Genomic DNA, 20,900 nt, shown 5'->3' on the forward strand with positions numbered 1-20,900 from the left:
TGAACTTCCTTGGGAGTGGGACAGGGGGAGTGCGACTCTGTTAGTTCTTTATCTCTCAGCAACTTTTGATACCGTTGACCATGGTGTCCTCTTGGACCAACTCCATGAATTGGGAACTGAGGGCACTGTCTTACAGTGGTTCAGATCTTATGAGGTTGAGTCCAGAGAATAAGACTTGGTGACTGTGCCTCAGCACCCTGGGAGTTTAACTGTGGGGTGCCACAGGCTACTGTTCTGTCCCGAAAGTTATTTAATATTTACATGAAGCCACTGGGAATGGTCATTAGGAGATTTGGGGCAAGGTGTCATCAGTATGCTAATGACACTCAACTCTTTTTCTGTGTAACATCTAATTCGAGAGAGGCCATGCATGTTCTAAACAGGTGCCTGGATGTAATTATGGGTTGGATGAGGGCCAATAAATTGAAGCTGAATCCTGACGGGACCCTATGGGTGGGTGGTTCCCCGGTCTGGGAATTGAGTTGTTCACCTGTTCTAGATGGGCTTGTACTCCCTCTGAAGGAATAGGTATGTGGTCTGGGGGGTGCATCTGGATCCATCTTTGTCACTACAGGCCCAGGTGACCTCAGTGGCCCGGCGCACACATCACCAGCTTCAGTTGATGTGGCAGCTGCAGCCATTTCTGGATAGGGTAGACTAGCCACTGCAATCCATGCAGAGGTAACATTGTAGTTAGGCTATTGTAATGTACTCTGCATGGGGTTCGAAAGTTTCAGTTAGTTCAGAATGCAGCAGCTAGGATGCTCAGTAGAGCACCTAGACATACACATTACACCCATGTTAAAAGAACTGCACTGGCTCTCTATTAGCTATCGAGTCATGTTCAAGGTTTTGCTGCTCACATACAAAGCCCTAAATGGCTTGGGGCCAGGATACCTAGCCGACCATCTTCCCATATATGTACTCGGTCAACCCCTGAGATCTTCTGAGGTTCCCTTTCTGGTTGTTCCATGGCCAATGGAATTATTTATTTATTTATTTATTTCTATACCACCCAATAGCCAACGCTCTCTGGGTGGTTCACAAAAATTAAAACCACAGACATACTGTAAATAATAAATAGCAATGCATGAGAGGACCCTTTCAGTGGCAGTACCCTGTATATGGAACTCTCTGCCTCAAAACCTTAAGATTATCATCATCCTTCTGCCCGCACAAGTCCTCCCATTATGTTCGTAGTCATTGTTTTACTTACAATTTTAAAATCATAATACTTATGATTTTAATAATGTGGATTAAAAAGAATTCTATTGGATTTTGTAAAGTGCTCTGAGGGCATCAGTAAGGAGGGGAAAAATGCAATAAACCAGTGAGGTTGGCTAGCCTTAAAAGTATTTGCCCAAGGCAAGTGAGCTTCATGTCTGAACTTCCTCTTGCTGTCTTAGTTCAGCAATTCCTAGATAATAACACCCCTAGCCCCTTGTGTTACTTGTGAAACACATGAATTTATTAATGTAGGACAGAACACCAAAAATAAATTGGACGCACGATCTTGCCAATTTAGGTTTTATATTTGTATTAAAGACTGAGGGAGCAATCCTATGGCTGCTAGACAGCGGCAAGATGGCCATAGGATAGCTTGTTTTCCAGGAACTGACCTTTCCCCACTTCCACGCTGCCTCCAAGGCAGTCCAGAACAGCTCTGTCCTCCATGCTCGCAAGAGGAGCATGCGGTGGCTGAAAAGGGAAGGGTCTGGGAGCGTTCCAGGGCAGGGAGGGCAGAAATGCCTGTATGACACATCCAGTGTGTCGTACAGCAGCCTCCTTCCCCTCTCAGCCTTCCCGTTGCTAGACAGCTACAATCGGCTGGCTAGCTGAAAATGCAGGGCAGGAGGAGCACGGAGGGAACGATCCCCTCCGTGCTTCTCCTGCCCTGCTTTGGATAGGTGGTTGCCTTGGAGTTCGGAGGTGGCCGCCTATCTGGATTGGATTGCACCCTAACTTAACTTAAGATGACAATTTAAGCCTTAGATATGAGTACACTCTGTTCATCCTGTGTCTAAATACAGACATTTATGGCACAATCCTGAAATGTTTTCACGTGAAAGGACCTAACCCTCTCTCTTGTGCACTGGTGCAAGCTGCAGAACCCCAGTAAACCAAGTATATCTGGGAGCCTAATACTGTCGAGTCCATAGGCTATGCAACTGCCTTGTTTCCTGTTCATAGTAGGGCATTTTTTTGCATCTTCTCTGACAGTCATAAATCCTCCTGACTAGAAACGGAGTGAGTTTTTCTAATACTGGCCATGATCCTAGTGAAGTGCATTTAGATCTCGTTTTATTTCCATGGGAGAGTTAAACCTGCACATAAACCTCTGCCATTGAAATAAATAGGACTTCACATTGCTCAATGTTTGATGGGTCAATATTGATACTGGTTAATATTGATATATGTTAATGTTGATGTTAATAATATTAATATTCATACTAGCAATATCACTTTCAAAGCCAGGAAATTTAATCATTGTGTTCTGTTGTGAAAGGTTTACTTTTGTGTAGCTTCGTTTAATAAGGGATTTCAAGACTGTGTTGAAGTACAATTATTTCAAGACTGTTTGTGTTGAAGTATGAAGAAATATGAAGTACTCAAAGGTGAGATGCTGTTTGAAAAACAATGCGACTGAAGGCAGAAGTGCTGAATGCTGAGACATGCTAGGTGAGAGAGTTCAAGAAAAATGGACTGACTAAATATGCATATAACATTATCTTCCAATACAAAAACAGTTTCATAATTTCATACCTAATTTCATTTTTAACATCTTAATGCAGACAATGTTAAGAACAGTGCTGTCTGCAACTTTTCTGAACTATAAAAAAGGAAAGGAAGTCCTTTTTTGTTACCTCCACTAGGATAAAACATGGAAACCTTTCTAGCCTGGCAGTATTTTCTACTGTGGCTGTGGAATGAGCTCCCTCGAGAGGTTCGCCTGGCGCCTACATTGTTCTCCTTCTGGCGCACTCCTTCCGGCACCAGGTGAAGACCATTTTATTCTCCCAGTATTTTGCTTCCTAATCTTCTAGGTCTGGTGCTATAAATCTGTATTTTAAATCCCTGCGTTGCTGCTAGGTTTTATTCTGGTTGTATTGTTATACTGTGGTTTTAAGCTTTCGTCTTTTATATTGCTGCACTCTGTGATTTTAATTTTTGTGAACCGCCCAAAGAGCTTCGGCTATTGGGCAGTATAGAAATGAAATAAATAAATAAAACATCTAATGAGAATAAGATAAACCAATATCTTTTACAAGAAAGTAAAGGAGGAGGAGGTCTTGATCAGATAAAATGGAATAAGGATACTTCCACAGAAATCCAACTAGCCATCTTAGAAATTCCACAGCAGATTTCAAACCCTTTTAGTTCAAAGGCTGGTAGAACTAACCTTATTAGTCATGTTATTAATACTAGGAAACATCCACCCATCCGTACAGTTGCTTATAGGGTGAATGGGAAAGTGCTTGCAGATTTAAGGAGGAAGGTTCATTGATGTTAGAGTTGGGGTATTTAGGGAGTCAAATAGTCTCTGGGCCTCACCCATAGTATTGGTCACTAAGCCAGATGGATCAATACATTTTTGTGTTGATTATAGAAAGCTGAATTAACTAAATGCCTGCTCAATATCAAGTAAATAATCAGATGGCACAGGGAGTATCTCATGCAAAAGCTTGTCTACAAAGGTAGGCAAATTTACATCAGTAGGCAGATTTTTAATCCCAGTAATAGGCACATTGGATCTGTGCGTGAAGGCCTCCAGTTGAGAAATTCTGGCAGAGATATTTTTTTAAAAAGCTTGTGTCATAATTTCATTCATTGTGAGCCTATCTTGTAGGTCGTTAACTTTCATCTCCATTTTTTGCAAGGAAGCATTAATTGAATCCACCGCTCCTTGCAGGGCGGTGACGGAATTTTGGATTAAATCCAACCTCTTGGCTTGCTCTGCAAATTGCAAAGATAAAGTTTTTATCAAAGTAAATAATTCCCCTATATCTTCTGTTCTCGGAGCTCTTGACAAAGGTGGTATGGGAGGAGTGGGCGGCGATGCAGCCCTCTTCTCCGCAGGATGCTGCGAGGGCGACATTGGTTCCAACCGGAAGTCCTGAGAATGCTATATTTTTAATTGGCAGCCAGGCCAACCTGGCTCACCTTCTATGACCAATGCATAATTCTGCCTGAAGTGTTACAGAAGATGTGGGAAATGTGGGATTCTAGTTCCTGGAAGACTCTTTTACTTGTTGTGTTCATTCATTTCATTTCATTTATTATATTTTTGCACCACCCCATAGCCAAAGCCCTCTGGATGGTTCACAACAATTAAAAACCATTAAAATACATTATATAAAATATAAAACCATTCATGTAATAACAAAGAACACACACAACAACAACAACATCTATCTAAAACAAAAACAGTCAGCCAGAGAAAATCAAGAGGCTCATTATATGCTGCCAGATGCCTGAGAGAAGGGGGCAGTTTTAACCTGGCGCCGAAAAGATGACAGTGTTGGTGCCAGGCAGGCCTCATCAGGGAGATTATTCCATAAATGGGGAGCCACCACCGAGAACGCCCTCTCCTTTGTTGCCGCCCTCTGAACCTCCTTTGGAGAAGGCTCCCAAAGGAGGGCATTAGATGCAGAGCGTAGTGTACAGGTCAGTTCATGCCTGGAGAGGCGTTCCATCATGTACTACCCAAGCCGCGTAGGGCTTTATAGGTCAAAACCAGAATTGAATTGGGCTCAGAAGTATATTGGTAGCCAGTGCAAACGGGCCAGAACTGGTCTTATATGTTCAGACTTTCTGGTCCCTGTTATCAGTCTGGCAGCTGCATTTTGTACAAGTTGCAGCTTCCAAACTGTTTTCAAAGGCAGACCCACCTAGAGCTCATTGCAGTAATCTAACCTGGAGGTTCCTAGAGCATAGACAACTGAAGCCAGGTTATCCCTGTTCAGATGGGGTGTAGCTGGGCCACCAACTGAAGTTGATAGAAGGCACTCAGTGCCACTGAGGCTACTTGAGCCTCAAGTGACAAAGATGGCTCCAGGAAGATCCCCAAGCTACAAAACCTGCTCCTTCAGGGGGAGTGCAACCCCATCCAGAACAGGTTGAGCACCTTCCACCTGGTCAGGAGAACCACCCACTAACAGTATCTCAGTCTTCTCTGGATTGAGTTTCGGTTTATTAGCCCTCATCCAGTCCATTGTTGCACCCAGACACCACTGTAGCACATCCACAACCTCACCTGAAGAAGCTGAAAAGGAGAAATAGAGCTGTGTGTCATCAGCATACTGATGACAATGCCCTCCAAAACTCCAGATGACCGCACTCAACAGTTTCATGTAGATGTTGAATAACATGGGGGACAGAAATGACCCCTTCTGAACGCCATACTGGAGAATCTACAGGGCTGGGCAGTTATCCCCCAAGTACCACCTTCTGGAGCCATCCCTCGAAGTAGGAGCGAAACCACTTCAATGCAGTGCCTCCCACTCCCAATCAGACAATTGCCCCAGAAGGATACCATGCTCAATGGTATTGAAAGCCACTGAGTGATCAAGGAGAATCAACAAGGTCACACTCCCCCTGTCTCTCTCCCCACATAGGTCATCATACAAGGTGACTAAGACTGTTTCCATGCCAAAACTTGGCCTGAACCCCAACTGAAATGGATCTAGATAATCAGTCTCATCTAAGAGTGCCTGGAGCTGGTTGGCAACCACCTGCTGAAGAACCTTGTCCAAGAAAGGAACATTTGCCACTGGCCTAAAATTATTGAACATTTTCTGGGACCAGGGAGGGTTTCTTTAGGAGTGGTACCACCACCACCTCTTTGAGATGGCCCGGGACCACACCCTCCCACAAGGAGACATGTATCTCGCCCAGCCAGCTGTTCCTTCCCTGCCAGTTTTTATAAGCCAAGAGGATCCAGTACAGAAGTGGGTGCATGAACCAGCCCAAGGATGTCAACATACAACAATAGCTGTATCAGCTGAAACTCATCCAAGAAAACTGGACAAGGCTGTGCTCTGGAACCTCACGAGATTCACCTGCTGTAACAATGGAGTCTAAGTTCCAGAAGATGCAAGAGATTTGATCCTGGAAGTGCCTAGGAAATGAATTACAGCAGGCCTCAGATGGGTCTACAGTGTCCTTAGGGCCAGCCTGTGATAGGCCACGAACGACCCTGAAAAGCTCTGCTGGTGGCATATGGAAGATTGAGCGGAGGGAGAGAAATGTTGTTTCTCTGCCGCCCTCATTGCCCCTGAGTATACCTTACCGTAGGCACATACCAGGGTTTGATTGCACCCACTAGGAGTTCTCTATCTGTACTCAAGCCATCTATTTTGTTTCGTCACTCTCAGCTCTGGAGTACACCACGGAGCAGTACGAGCTCTGCTCAGGAGAGGGCGCTCAGGAGCAATCATGTCAACTGCCCAGGTCCTTTCTGCATTCCACAGATCAACCAGGGTTTCAACATGAGAGCCAGCCATATCCATATCACTGGAGAGCCAGTGTAGTGTAGTGGTGAGAGTGACGGACTGGGAGCCGGGAGATCTGGGTTCTAGTCCCCACTTGGCCATGGAAGCTCACTGGGTGACTTTGGGCCAGTCACAGACTCTCAGCCCTACCTACCTCACAGGGTTGTTGTTGTGAGGATACAACGGTGAGGAGGAGGATAATGTAAGCCGCCTTGAGTTCCTTGCGAGAGGGAGAAAGGCGGGGTATAAATGCAATAAATAAATAAATAAATATCAGCTGGAAATCTCCCCAGAGCCCTCTGGAAACCTTCTGGATCCATTAGTCTCCGGGGGTGGAGCATCTTAATAGGTCCCCATCCTAGCAGAGGGGGAAAGCTGCCATTAGTCTAAGCCTCAGCAAGCAATCATCTGAACATAACAGGGACTGAAGCAAAGTTCCCCACCTTCAGATCACCATCTCCCTGTCTAGTTGAGAAAACCAAGTCTCCATGGGTATTCACTATAGAGAAAACAAGAAAAGGGGTTTATTTTATGGCAGGCAGAGAGACCCTTTTGCTTTGGTGTAGACACTTGGCCTCTGAGTTGTGGTCTCTTTAAGCTTCCCCTGTTCTTCCAGCCCTGAAACAAACTTCTTTTAAAAATTGATGGAAGAAGCAGAAGCAACTGCTTTAAACTGGGGAGAGGTAATGAGCAGGGTATTGCGGGGCTCAGTCCTGGGCCCAGTACTCTTCAACATTTTTATTAATGACTTGGTGGAGGAGGTGCAGGGAATGCTGATCAAATTTGCAGATGACAAAGTGAGGGGGGTGGGCGGATAGCTAATACTTTGGAAGACAGAAACAACATTCAAAGTGATCTTGATAGACTGGAGCACTAGGCAGAAAACATAATGAAATTTAATAGGGATAAATGCCAAGTTCTGCACCTAGCAAAAAGAAACCAAGTGCACAGTTACAAGATGGGTGGTACTTGGCTCAGCAACACTAGTACTTGAAAGGTTGTCACAGAGAGGAAGGCCAGCATCTCTTCTCAATCATCCCAGAATGCAGGACATAGAATAATGGGCTCAAGTGACAGGAAGCCAGATTCCGGCTGAACATCAGGAAAAACTTCCTGACTGTCAGAGCAATACGACAATGGAACCAATTCCCTAGGGAGGTAGTGGGCTCTCCCGCACTGGAGGCATTCAAGATGAGGTTGGACAGCCATTTGTCAGGGATGCATTGAGCAGTGGGTTGGACTTGATGGCCTTGTAGGCCCCTTCCAACCCTACTATTCTATGATAATTCAAATTGCGCTGTACTGACCATATAGGCCATGGTTCAGAGCTTCTAAAAATTAGTGTTGTGACTCCATTCAGATTATGGATAGAAATGGATAGAAATCCATTTGGGTTCTGTGTAAGAGGAAAAAACGTGGAATATAAATGTAATATTTGAAAAATTGATACTTTATGACAAGGCCCCATTCCATGAGGTAGCTACAACCTTTCCTAAGTGACCTAAAGTCGAATGCACTGTTCATTTATACAGCAAAGTAGGGGTGCACGAAAGTCACTTACCTGCTCTTGCAGCTTGCTTCGTGGTGGGGGGGAGGCGCTTCGCTGCTCCCCCTGAAGTTCAGGCCGGGGGGGGGAGGCTTCCCTCCTCGCCCGGCCGAAATTCAGGCCGGGGGGGAGGCGCCTCGCCTCGCCCGGCCGCGAAAGAAAAAGTTAAAAAAAAAAAACACGCCCCCGTGATAGGCTACGTGACGATTTACGTAGCCTATCACGGCTAGATCTGCAAAGTCAGCCGTGATAGGCTACGTTAATCATCACGTAGCCTATCACGGGTGACTTTAAAAAAAAAAAAAAAGCACGTACGCAAATGGCGGCCCCCATAGGGAGCCGCCATTCACGTTCCTTATTTGGTCGCTGTAGTCTACGTAAATCTTTACGTAGACTACAGTGACCAAATAAGGAACGCGAATGGCGGCTCCCTATGGGGGCCGCCATTTGCGTACGTGCTTTTTTTTTTTAAAGTCACCTGTGATAGGCTACGTGACGATTTACGTAGCCTATCACGGCTGACTTTGCAAATCTAGCCGTGATAGGCTACGTTAATCACGTAGCCTATCACGGGGGCATTTTTTTTGTTTTAATTTTCTTGGAATGGCGGCGGTGGCGGCAGCCGGTCAGAAGACTGGCTGCCGCCCCTGCCCCTGTCGAAGCCCTGCTGAACCGCTGCTGTGACCCGCCACCGGGAGCGACATTCGGGAAAGGTAAGTCCCATCCCGGGGGGGGGGTGCGGGGGGTGGGGGGGTGCGGAGAATTTCTCCCCGAAACTACTTCGGGGGGCCGAATACGTTGGCACTCGGCCCCCCGAAGTTTCGGGGAGAAATTCTCCCCCATCCCTACAGCAAAGGGTAAGACTTTAGGTCACTCAGGAAAAGTTGGAAGTACCTCATAGGCAGCGTGTAGGGGTTGGACTCGATGGTCTTACAGGCCCCTTCCAACTGTAGTATTCTATGATTTTATGTAGAAAATAGACTAATACGATTTATTATATAGTTTTCCCATTAAAGCAAAGGGCTGACATCCTAAATTTTCTTCAAGATCATTTAGTTTAGAGGCTTAAGCTAAGAACCCTAGTTTAGAGGCTTAAGCTAAGAACCCAAGTCACACCTGTCATTTTCTGCAACAAGGTACAGAGAAATTTTGCACATCCCCTGAATTGTGTATTTAAGGGCATTTGCCCTTTTATGGTATACATCTAAAATACGTTGACACATTTAAAATATTTAATGAGGTCTCTCTTTGAACTTCGGTGTTATGTCTTTTAGCATAGAAAGTAATTTCCTCAAACTCACATCTGCTAGTCAAGTCTTTTAGGTGGGAGCGGGTTGTCTCTTCAGAGATCCTTAACAGTATAAGTCCAGAATTGGACCTTTTTAGAGTAGATTCTTTATTTTTAACTATGGCACGTTATCAAGTGCAGGTAGGTTTACATATTACATACAGTTTACATATCTAAATGGATAAAGGCTTGTATTTTAGAGACTTACAAGAGTTTGACTACACCATCTCAGGCTATGGCTTTCCTTACAAGGCTACAACCTCCTAGTTTTGTAAAGATGGCTACTTGGTTATCCATGCTTTTGCTAGTAAGACGCTACAAAACAGATACTCTGTGTTCTGTAGAAGCTGCTTTTGGCTGCAGAGTTCTGCAACCTATTTAAAATTCTTTGGTCCTGGGGGGTGGGAGGATCTGTCCTTTTTTTTTTTTCTTTCCCTGAAGGGTGTTTTCCATCAACTTGTTGATAATTGGGGACTGTATTGCTTTTGTACATCCCAGTTGGGCCACAACTCTGAAAAAGGAGCTATGTGGAATGAATTAATAAGGTAGCCTTTGTTTGGTGGTCTGTGGCCGTAGTAAAAGTATTGGCCTGTCAGGAATGAGTACCTTTCACGGAAAAATCACCTTAACTATATTTTAAAAATAAGAAGCTGAAAATATGTGATGCTTCTTTGGAGCTACACATTTGACATCTGTTTTGCCTAGTTAGAGCCCAAGAGGGATCAAATTGATTGGACAACAGCCAGAATGTTATTGAAAAATAATTATTGGGAGGATCACTGAAAAGATGCAGAATACAGTACAAAATCTGTGTCATGTGTGGAAAAAATCTTGTGTTTTAGATTTCTCTTATGGATAAAATTGTTCATAGAGGCCGAGGTGTGGTCTGTCTTCTGGATATGTACACCAACATTTTCTTCATTTAGCCTGTTATCTGACCGTGATCAACGATTGATCATATCTCTACTGAAGTAACATTCCTGGTGTAAAACAATACTCTCCCCCACCCTTTCATCTCTCAGCACAGTTCCTTCCCAGTCTTAAGTTACATTTGCTGGGCAGTTTATGTATTTTTCCACAGGGGGTGGTCAGTGAACAGATTTGAACAAAGAATATTTGAACAGAGAACATTTCTGTTTTTCATATATTTTTTCATATATATACTAAACTTCCTTTTCATATGATGTCTTGCTTACTGTTTTATTCAGTGATTGGCATGCTGCTTAACTGGGTGGCCATGCTGCTGCTTTTATGAGCTGTGAAACGCTTCAGATAAGGAAGATTTCTGTACCTGATACACTCACCAATGTGGGTTTGGGGTGAATAGAAACTGGGCTTGTGAATGAGGAGAGATGCAAGTGTGTGAAACTCATGAATTTTTATAAGCATTAGACTAATGGATTTCTTTCAAGCATGTTAATGCTATCCACTGGCTGAATAATTTGAATAATTGAATATGCAGCTTGAAACACCAGGAAGTTCAGCAGCCACCACATAAAATACATTTACCTTTGCGTTGGGTAGAATATATTTATCCAAAACTTAAGTATATTAAATAAATGCAAACTTACTAGTTCTATTATATGCTGTTCCTATTTCAGATACTAAGGCTTTTGGGCTAAGATCAAGTGTGAATTTCAGATATGTTAAGGAAATATCTAAGGCAGGTTAGGTTGAATAGTCAGAAATGTGTTAAAGCACATCACAGCTGTGGGAGAGACAGCCGAAACTGTGTTTCACCCCCAAAAAGACACAGGATGCATTTATACAGATTGAAAGTTGGAGAACAAAGAAAATACACTACGCAGGCTCAAGAGCTAATTTAGCTCAGCAACAGTCTTATCAGCACAGCTGTCTGCTTATCTTCAGGGATGAGCTACTTTGGTGGATAGGAATTTTTTGCTTATAATGAGCAAGTTACAATTACTTTCTTATGGTCAGACACGTACACATGCACATTCTCTTAATCTCATTAGAAACTTTGCCTGAACCAAACTATTTACAAGGCCTAGTTGAGCTTACTTTTACAATCCCCCATTTGAGCCTGTTAGGCTTACCATCTATATTTGTATTATTAGTTCGATCTTTTTGTTTTTGTTTTGTTTTTACATTTTTATTTGCATTCTGACTATCTGATGCTGTTCAGCTTTATGTATAGTTTTAATAAGGAATTTGATAAAACATTTAATTAAAGCAATGATCACATGGAACAAAACAATACAAACAACAATTATGCTTATTACATTGTACATCTTGCTGTGTGGCTGTTTCTGGTAGATTTAGGTAATAGGGTTTAATTATTTTAGTCTGATTTAGTGGGATTCTGATCATTGGTATGCCTCTGTGGGCATGGACTGGCACATGCCTGCAGATCTAGCAGATGGATACATTTAAGTCTACTTGAATCTGGTTCACTACTTTCAGGAAAGCATTCTTTGCTTTTATGCAACAAAAGATGCTAAGCAGCAGCAGGATGCAGGTGGGCCACGTCATGAGAATGTGCCTTTGGTGGATGCTGAGACAACTCTTTCTTCACTAGCAGGTGCTAGGCTCCCTGCTAGGCTTATGCTCACCTTGCTAGCAAGTGCTTGGCTCACTATTGGTTTCTTACAGGTGGCTATTTTGTAATCCAGAGGAGGGTGCCCAAAGTCTAAGAAGATTTTACACAATAGCAGGAAAAAGGGCAACAAGCCAATACCACAGTGGCAGTCAGAGATGTTCTTTTCTCGTGGGTCTGAAATGACCCACAGGGCTGATGAACTCTGTATTAGGGCACATCCAGCGTTGTCTGGTTCTGGGGTGCATCGTCTCCAGAGGGCAAAACTTCTTTGCAGTGGGATGCAGGGATCTAGGTAGGCTGTCTTTGCAGCTTCACGGTAGTGTGGGTGGTCAAGAGCACCTTATGGGGTCTTTTCTAGTGAGGCTCAAGGGAAGACTTCTTCTGGTGGACTTTTATGTAGACTTAATCTCTAGGCTACAGGTTGTGACACTGTATTGTAGGAACTTCTGGAAGCACTTTTTAACCTGTAAATGGAAAGCGTTCACACACTTCATTAATGCTTGGCAATAGTTCAACACAATCTCATCACTTAAATGCAAGTTAGTAAGCTGTTGTTTAATAGGTGCTGAAGATGGGAGTCTCATGGGTCTTCCCATAAGGATCTCATGGGGGCTGAGTCCAGTCTGTTGGTGCGAAGTGGCACGCATGCTCAGCAGGCCCGAAGTTAGAGCATCCTGCTATTTAAGTCCAGTTTCAGCACAGATTTTGGCTAATTTGTTCTTATGACTCCATTCTTTTTTTTCTACCAGCCCTGCTGGCTGGTAGGGGCACTGGAAATGCTGTTGAATTTGCAGAGCTTTGTACACACAACTATTAATACATATTTAAAAGAACAGCATTTTTTCATCTGAATGAAACATTTGTATGTTAAAAGAAAGGCTACATGTCCCTTAACTCTTGGTTCAGTCACTCTGATTTCTAGGTGAGTGACAGGGCGCCATATTTTGGGGATGATTATCTGTGCAGATGGTGTACCTTTCTTCTTTCAGATGAGAACAGGTAACAGGCCAATTCACTCAGGATTTTATAGAGCAAGTCTCACTAAGTTAAAGAACTGTCAGTAAGTACACATACTGCTGGTCTCCCTTTCTCTTCTGGCAGCAAAATAAGTTTTCTCTCAGTACAGAAAGAAGCATCTCTTATCAGTTAGAAGGTACACAGTGTGAAGAGCCATTACTGTGCATTGTTTTAGCTTCTGTTAGTAGGAAAAAGCATGGCTTTCATTATATGTGAATACTGCTATGAGAACAAACTCGAAAATCATGAAAATTGCCAACTTTCTAGCAAATCAGTATACTTGTCCTGTTGATTACTGCGTTATTACTACATATGATTTTGGGCAAATTCACATGTGACTGCCCGCCATTCTTCTAAAAACAAATCTAATACACTCAACCTCTTGAATTTTCAGATTCCATATGCAGCTTTACATTAAACAATTAAAACGAATATATCATTAAGCTTTATACATACAAAGCAAAAAGAACAAAGCAAGAGAATAACAATAACCAATATAACAATGGCACAACACATAGGATTTCAAATCCACTGTTACTTCAGTGTACAAATATGCTTCATCAGTGACTTTTACACTTGCTTAGACCGCTTTAAAACTCTCATTTCGACAGCATCATTCTAGCACATGCAGCATCCCTCAACAAACATTCAGTTTAGCTTGCGTTTTCTTCTTTGTGAAGTAACACTTACTGGTACACACAGAAGATTGGGCATAAGCTACAATACATGTTCAAACACGTTAGCTAATATATAACAATACAGACGGTCCCTAGCTGACACCCACTTCTCATTGTTAGTCACATGGGCAGACATTGTATCTTTGCACGGGAGAGGCTGCTGCTATTGTAGCTCTTGGTTGACATATAGAACAATCTGTCTAGCTGACTTAAAGGACAGACATTTGATGACTAAGAGGAGTAAAAAAATTTACACCTCCACATGGCAGGAACCATAGGCACAGATATAAAGACATTTTCTCTAAAAGCAAAAACGAAAATGAAGTTACTGAGTAAATGAAACACATAATTCGCATTTATGCAACTTGCTTGATTTAAATCATTGTGGCACTTGCCCTCCTCAGGAGAATGACTCAATCAATTCTACCCTTATCTGCTATTACAAGGTGGGGAAGAAGGACCATGGGCGCTACCAGGTGGCCGTCTAGGGAGCACCACAAATGGTCAGTGTACTAAGACCAACCAGCCAGTCTCCACTTTTCTTTTTCAACATTTGGGCCTGATTCTGGAGTTGTGCAAAAGTTACCATGGCAGATTGGTTTATTGCTGTGAAAGGAATAAGGCAGTAGCCCTAGAGAGGGTAAAAAGTTCTGCCACTTGAGCAGAAGTACAGTTAGGCAAAATATTTTGTTCTATTACAGTATGGGAAGTACAGTCAGCCTATTTCTTCAGCATTTCTGTGATAAGATCCATCTACAAGATACAATGTACATTAATCAGTGGCTCTTCTGACAAGTCTGGACGTGGCCTTGCTAAGTGCTCAACCATTTTTAAACAATTATAAGGGATACCCTCAGAAGGGTCAGGCAGCAAAGAAGCAGGGTTTAGAGTGGAACAACATTGCAACATATGACTGCTAGAGAGAAGCAAGATTTCATACCTGAAGAGGCATGATTGAGATAGCTGCTGAGTCCTTGTTTTAAATAGAAGAGCTGCCCCTGAGTGAGGTACACAAAGAGTTAAAGGAAAACTTAACACAATATTTTCAGAGGCTTGAACAAGGAGGGCAGCGGTTACAGAATCAAGGAAAGTATTGTAATAAGTTCTTATTTCCATGCTTTTAGATAAGCACATTAAGTGAACAAGATTTTTTTTCATAACAGAAGAGAGTGAATGGAATACTCAGGAAGCCCAAGTTGTTTTAGAACAGTGCTTGTTTTGGAGCAGTGGAAACAGATTCAGCTTCAGGAGACCAGGGGAAGTAGTTCAGGAATATCTAAATATACTTTGTCAGGGAACAAAGATAGTGCATCCAAGTTTACACAAAAGGTCTCTGGTCAGTAGAAAGTAAAGGGGTGTTGATGAAGTTACAAACTTCTCTGCTGTCTTAGAAGTTTGGAGGGAAAGCAGCTGGGATGTATGAAGTGTTTCCGTTGGCTGGCCAGGCCAGTGGTGGCACTTATTTTTCTAATGCTCAACTTGGCTACAAAAAAGTGGGAGCAATGCTAGAATGTTTTTCAAAAATGTCCTTAGACGATCCATATAGTCTGCTGTAGGCTCCCTTTGTTTTGTTTATGGTTGATTTTTAGCCTGATCAGTTTTCTGCAGAGAAATTTCTAGGATTGTTCCTGGGAGTCTGCTGTGCACTTGGTCTAAAGTATCAAGATCAACTCGTTCTTGATTTGGCCAGTTTGTTTGTTCCTTTAACTTAGTGCACACTTCTTAGGGCAAAGTAACTCGCATGAGTTCGTTCATGCTAGCCCAATTAGGATTTTAACAAGTGATCACTGTTGGCAATTCTTCTCTAAATTTCCATGGCTTTTCTCTGATGTTTCAAAATTTGACCTGGTCTTTTAGTTTTTCTTGGGAGTCCTTAAGACTGCACTCCCTGGGACTTGGGTAACCTTTTTGACATCTCAACATACCAAAGAATGCATTCCCGTTGACCCTGTGCTACCCTGGAACCCCAAGCTTCCAAGGCTGCCTTTAAATGCACAGTTTGTCCAAAACAAAGGTCCCAACCAAGGTAAATAGTTTGGACGGGTCAAGTTCCATTTGTCCAAAACTTGCAAGACTTAGGTCCGTAATTCCTGTACATGTACACTGAAGGTGTCCCTTTTGGGGGATGCGGAATTTTCTGGAAGAATCCGATCCCATCCTCAATTTTTTCAGGAGCACACAGGAAAACCATCGGGAAGTCTCCACAGGTTGCGAGAAATGAAAGGCACTGCCAGATTCCAAGGTGCAGTCAGAGACCAACTCTCACTGAATTGGAGGCACAATCAGTCACTCATGATCTAGGGAGCTCATACCATGGCAGGGGGTGAAGGAAAGGTTAGATCACTCACTGCAATCTCTGTTCATTCAGGAATGATTTATTCAGGAGATCTGTGCCTTGCCGGCCAGCTCATACCATGGAGGGAAGGAGGAAAACTCACTCACACAAGGTTCCAACTACTATAATTTATCTTGGGCCTTTTTACCTCAATTCATACCAGGCAACTCTTGTTCAGTTCTTTTCCTCAATTCACACAAGGCAATTTTCATTCACCTGACACCATATCCCACAGACCTCTATAACCCCCCCCCCAACCCTACCAAATGCTTATGTTATTTACCGTCTCTTTAAAGGCAGTATCCTGTCAGCCAGGACAGAATCATCCCACGGGTAGCCTCACACTGAGTCCCAGACTTAGAGATTTCAGAAGGTCTCTTACCTTAGTGTGCATGTCTGGAATGTTCAGTGAATGACGGCCCAAATTGGTTCGATTCTCGTCAGCATTTGGGATCCGAGTCACAGCACTAAATTGTTAAGGAAATATCTAAGGCAGGTTCGGTTGAACAGTTAGAAATTTATTAAAGCACATCACAGCTGTGGGAGAGACAGCCAAAACTATCTCACCAAAAAAAAGAAAAAAGAAACAGGATGCATTTGTACAGGCTGAAAGTTGGAGAACAAAGAAAATACACTACGCAGGCTGAAGAGTTAATTTAGCTCAGTAACAGTCTTATCAGCACAGCTGCCTGCTTATCTTCACGGATGAGCTACTTTAGTGGATAGGAATTTCTTGCTTACAATGAGCAAGTTACAATTACCTTCTCATCGTCAGACACATACATTCTCTCAATCCCATTAGACACTTTGCCTGAACCAAACTACTTACAAGGCCTAGTCAGGTCACTTTCACAGATAAGAAGTTATTTTCAGTTGTTCAAAATTTTAAAAGAATTTCAACAAGTAATGCAGTTCTTATTGTTGTGTATGTGTGCTTTTTAGGATTCGCCATTATTTGAGCTTATAAAACAGGCAAAGGAGCGAGATGGGCAGACTGATGAGCCTGAGCCTACCAACTATTTTACCCAGCCTCTTCAGCATAATCACACTGCTGCGGACCTGTAAGTAGTGAGTGTGTAAAGGTAGTGGTGAAGCTGCTTTATAGTAAAGTGTGGTTCCAACTTGCCTAAAGACTTTTGTGGTAAGACCTTTGTTTTTTTTTTAAAAAAAAACCTCCCTGAATCCCACAGTTTTGGATAATTTCTTTCTGGTTTCTAATATTCCATTATTGGGCAAGTTGTTGGAGCATGTGGTGGCTTCTCTGCTCCAGGGATTTCTGTATGATGCAGATTGTTTAGATCCATTTCAGTCTGGCTTCAGGTTATGGGACAGAGACTGCTTTGGTCACTTTGGTGGACGACCAATGCCGGGAACTGGACAGCGGGAGTGTGTCCCTGTTGGTTCTGCAGGACCTCTTGGTGGCTTTCGATATCAGCGACCATGGTATCCTTCTGAGGTGTCTGTCTGAGAGGGGACTGGAAGGTGTTGTTATACAATAGCTCTCATGTATCCCCCATGTTATTTAACATATACATGGAACTGCTTGCAGAGATTTCCAGAGTTTTGAGGTTCAGCGCCACCAGTACACTGATGACACCCAACTCTGTCTCTCCTTTCCATCCATATCCAAGGAAGCTGTTCTAGTTCTAAATCAATGTCTGATGCCTGTAATGGACTGGATGAGGGCAAGCAAAGCGAAGCTCAAGACAGAGGTGCTCCTGGTTAGTTAAAAGGCAGATCAGGGAATAGGGATTCAACCTGTGCTGGATGGGGATTACACTCCCCCTGGAGAATCAGTCGTGCAGTTTGGGTGTACTTTTGGACTCGATCTTGAACCTGGATGCCCACGTTTTGGCGGTGGCCAGGACTGGTTTTGCACAGCTGAGGCTAGTGTGCCAGCTGCACCCGTTCCTAGAGAAATCTGATCTGGCCACAGTCACACATGCCTTAGTCCCATCCCATTTGGACTACTGCAATGCACTCTATGTGGGGCTGCCTTCGAAAACTATTCAGAAATTTCAGCTGGTCCAGAATGCTGCAAGTGGACTGTTGACCAGGGCTGGTTACAGGGAGCACATGACTCCTTTGTTACAGCAGCTTCATTGGCTACTGGTCTGTCCCCAGACAGAATTCAAAATGCTGGCTATGACCTATAAAACCCTATATGGCTTCCAACCAGGCTACCTGAAAGACCACCCTCTTCCATATGAGCCTGCCCAGTCCTTAATATAATTGGAAGAGACCCTTCGTTTGAGACCGCCATCTTCAGAGGCATGTTTGGTGGCAACGTGAAAAACGGCCCTTTTGGTGGCTGCTCCCTGGCTGTGGGACTCCCTGCCAAGGGTAGCTAGATTCAGTCCCTCTCTGCTTTCCTTCTGCCAGCAAGCAAAGACCGCTTTATTCAAGTGGACTTTGGGTGTGTAATTGGGTCTGTTGAGCTGGATGCTGTTTTTACTCTGTTTTTAATTGTGTTTTATGTATTTGGTTATTGTAGTTTTGATCAGTGATTGTAAGCCGCCTTGAGTGCCATTTTTGGTAGAAAGGCAGGGCACGAATCAAGTAAATAAATAAGTACAACTATGGGCAAATTCATATAAGCATGTGAAGATGCTAAGTCCGATCACTGGCCCATCTAGCTCAGGACTATGTACTCTGACTTGAAGCAATTCTCTGAGGTCTCAGACAAAATTCTTTTCCCAACCTTGCTACATGAGTTCCTTTTAGCTGGGCATGCTAAGGATTGAACTTGTGCATGAAAAGCATATGCTCTACCTCTGAACAGTAGCCTCTTGATTTCCATTCTTCCCAGGCTCAAGAAGGAGGCATAAATCATATTTGAGAAAGCATCTCCTCTTAGCTACAGGCGGTGTTATGTGATTAGGATATCAAAGGGAGGGCAAGGGACAAGCCAGTCTCAATTCCATGTGGCACAGAAGCACACTTTATTTTATGTTATTTGTTGTATTTTGTAAAGTGACTAATAAATATAAATCTCGAAAGATAAAAACAAAATTAAAACAAAACACAGCAATTATCCATAATATCCAAATCCAGCATAAAATGATAAAACAAATAAGACAACCAGTAAAATTCAAGAAATTATGTAAAAGAGCTTAAACCAATATACTAAAAATAAAAATCAACAAATTGATAATGAAGTAATGTTAACACGATGTTAAAAAGACGTGGGCGAATTAAAATGTCAGCATGGCACCAAAAGGTGGGTGCCAGGCAAACCTGCCTCAGGAGAGCATTCCACAAATGGGCCACTGCCAAAATGGCCTGCCTGGAACTTCAGGTTGAGGGGCCACTTAAGCAAAGGTCTCTGCTGATGATCTTATGGCTCGGACAGGTAATATGGGATAAGGCATTCCATTTGGTACTGAGATACCAGCCATGTAGGGTTTTATAGGTCAAAACCACCACTTTGAATTGAGCTCCAGAATGATTTAGGAGCCAGTGCAGTCGAGAATAGGTTAGTGTAATATGTTCATAACATCTGATCCCAGTTAACCATCCTCCTGCTATATTTTACACCAGCTGCTATTTCCAGACTGTTTTCAAAGACAGCACTATATTCAGCACATTACAATAATCCAGTCAGGATTACCAGAGCATGGACCACTGAACCCAGGACAGCTAGATAAGGCTGTAGCTAGGATACAACCTAAGCTGTTAAAAAGCACTCTGTGCCACCGAGACCACTTGGGTCTCTAATGATAGTAGTGCATCTAAGAATTCCCTCAAGCTGCTCCTTTATAAGGGCGTGCAACCCCTTCCAGAACATGTTGAACATCACTCTTCTGGACAGAGAAAGCAGCTACTAACAATGCCTCTGTCTTGTCTGGTCTGGATTGAGCTTCAGTTTGTTAGCCCTTGTCCAGTCTATTACCACAGCCAGGCACTGATCTAGCCCACCCACTGCCTCACCTGGATGAGATGAAAACTTCCTTGTTCTCATCTGCATACTGATGACAACCCTCCAAATCCCCAGATGACCTCGCTTAGTTATTTCATTGAACAATATGGGGGATAAGAATAAACCTTGTGGAACCCTGAAATGCAAATGTCATGGTGTCAAGTGGAGATCCCCCCCAACATCACCTTCTGGAAATGGCCATCCATGTATGAATAAGCTGCCTTGGTCATTCAGTACGATAACCTGTGTCAGGAGAGAGGCAGGGGGAGTGTATCCCTGCTGATGCTCTTTGACCTTTTGATGGTGGTGTTTGATATCATCAATCATGGTATCTTTCTGGAACAGCTGTCCAAATTAGGAGTTGGGGGCAGTGCTTTACGGTTGTTCTGCTCCTACCTGGATGGTCGTTTCCAGAGTGCGGTACTTGGGGGTTATTGGTCGGCCCCACGAATCTCCAGTGTGGGGATCTTCAGGGGTTGATACTATCCCCTTTGCTGTTTAACATCTACATGAAATTGCTGAGTAGAGTCATCTGAAGTTTTGAGGTATGCTTTTCATCTCAAGTAGGTGTGGTCACCTCAGCACAGTATCCTGAACCAGTGCCTGGCCTCAACCTGTGACTCGATGAGAGCCAGTGAATTGAAGCTCAATCCAGAGACTCTGTTGGTGTGTGGTTCCTTTTTCTGGATGAGGGGAGTGCAACGGGCTGTGGATGGGTCACACTCCCCCTGAAGGAACCAGGTGTGCAGCTTGGGGGTGCTCCTGAATTCATCACTGTCATTGGAGGCTCAGATGGCATCCATGGCATGGAATGCCTTCAGCCAGTTTCATCTGGTAGTCCAACTGCAACCCTATCTGGATGGTAATAGCCTAGCTTCAGTGGTTTGTGGTCTCATAATCTATGTTAGATTACTGCAATGTGTTGTATGTTGGGCTGGCTTTGAAGACAATTCAGAAACTGCAGCTAGAGCAGAGTTTAGCAGCCAAGCTGTTGATTGGGATAAGAATATTTGAATATATAAATGTGGTCCTGGCTTGCCTGCACTGGTTGCCAATTTGTTTCTGGG

General features: G+C 43.3%; 1 protein-coding gene across 12 annotated transcripts in view; it reads left to right on the forward strand.

The window, feature by feature from the left end:
* Positions 1 to 20,900, forward strand: part of RB1 (RB transcriptional corepressor 1) — a 132,504-nt gene that overhangs the window by 58,046 nt on the left and 53,558 nt on the right. For all 12 annotated transcript variants that reach the window (XM_084821233.1, XM_084821242.1, XM_084821251.1 and 9 more), the window contains one exon: positions 16,857 to 16,975. In XM_084821233.1, coding sequence (XP_084677359.1) covers positions 16,857 to 16,975 — 119 coding nt within the window. The remainder of the gene's footprint in view (positions 1 to 16,856; positions 16,976 to 20,900) is intronic.

This window comes from Heloderma suspectum, chromosome 1, assembly GCF_057233095.1.
Source record: "Heloderma suspectum isolate Gila_16-S chromosome 1, 16-S_ref, whole genome shotgun sequence".
NCBI lineage: Eukaryota > Metazoa > Chordata > Lepidosauria > Squamata > Helodermatidae > Heloderma > Heloderma suspectum.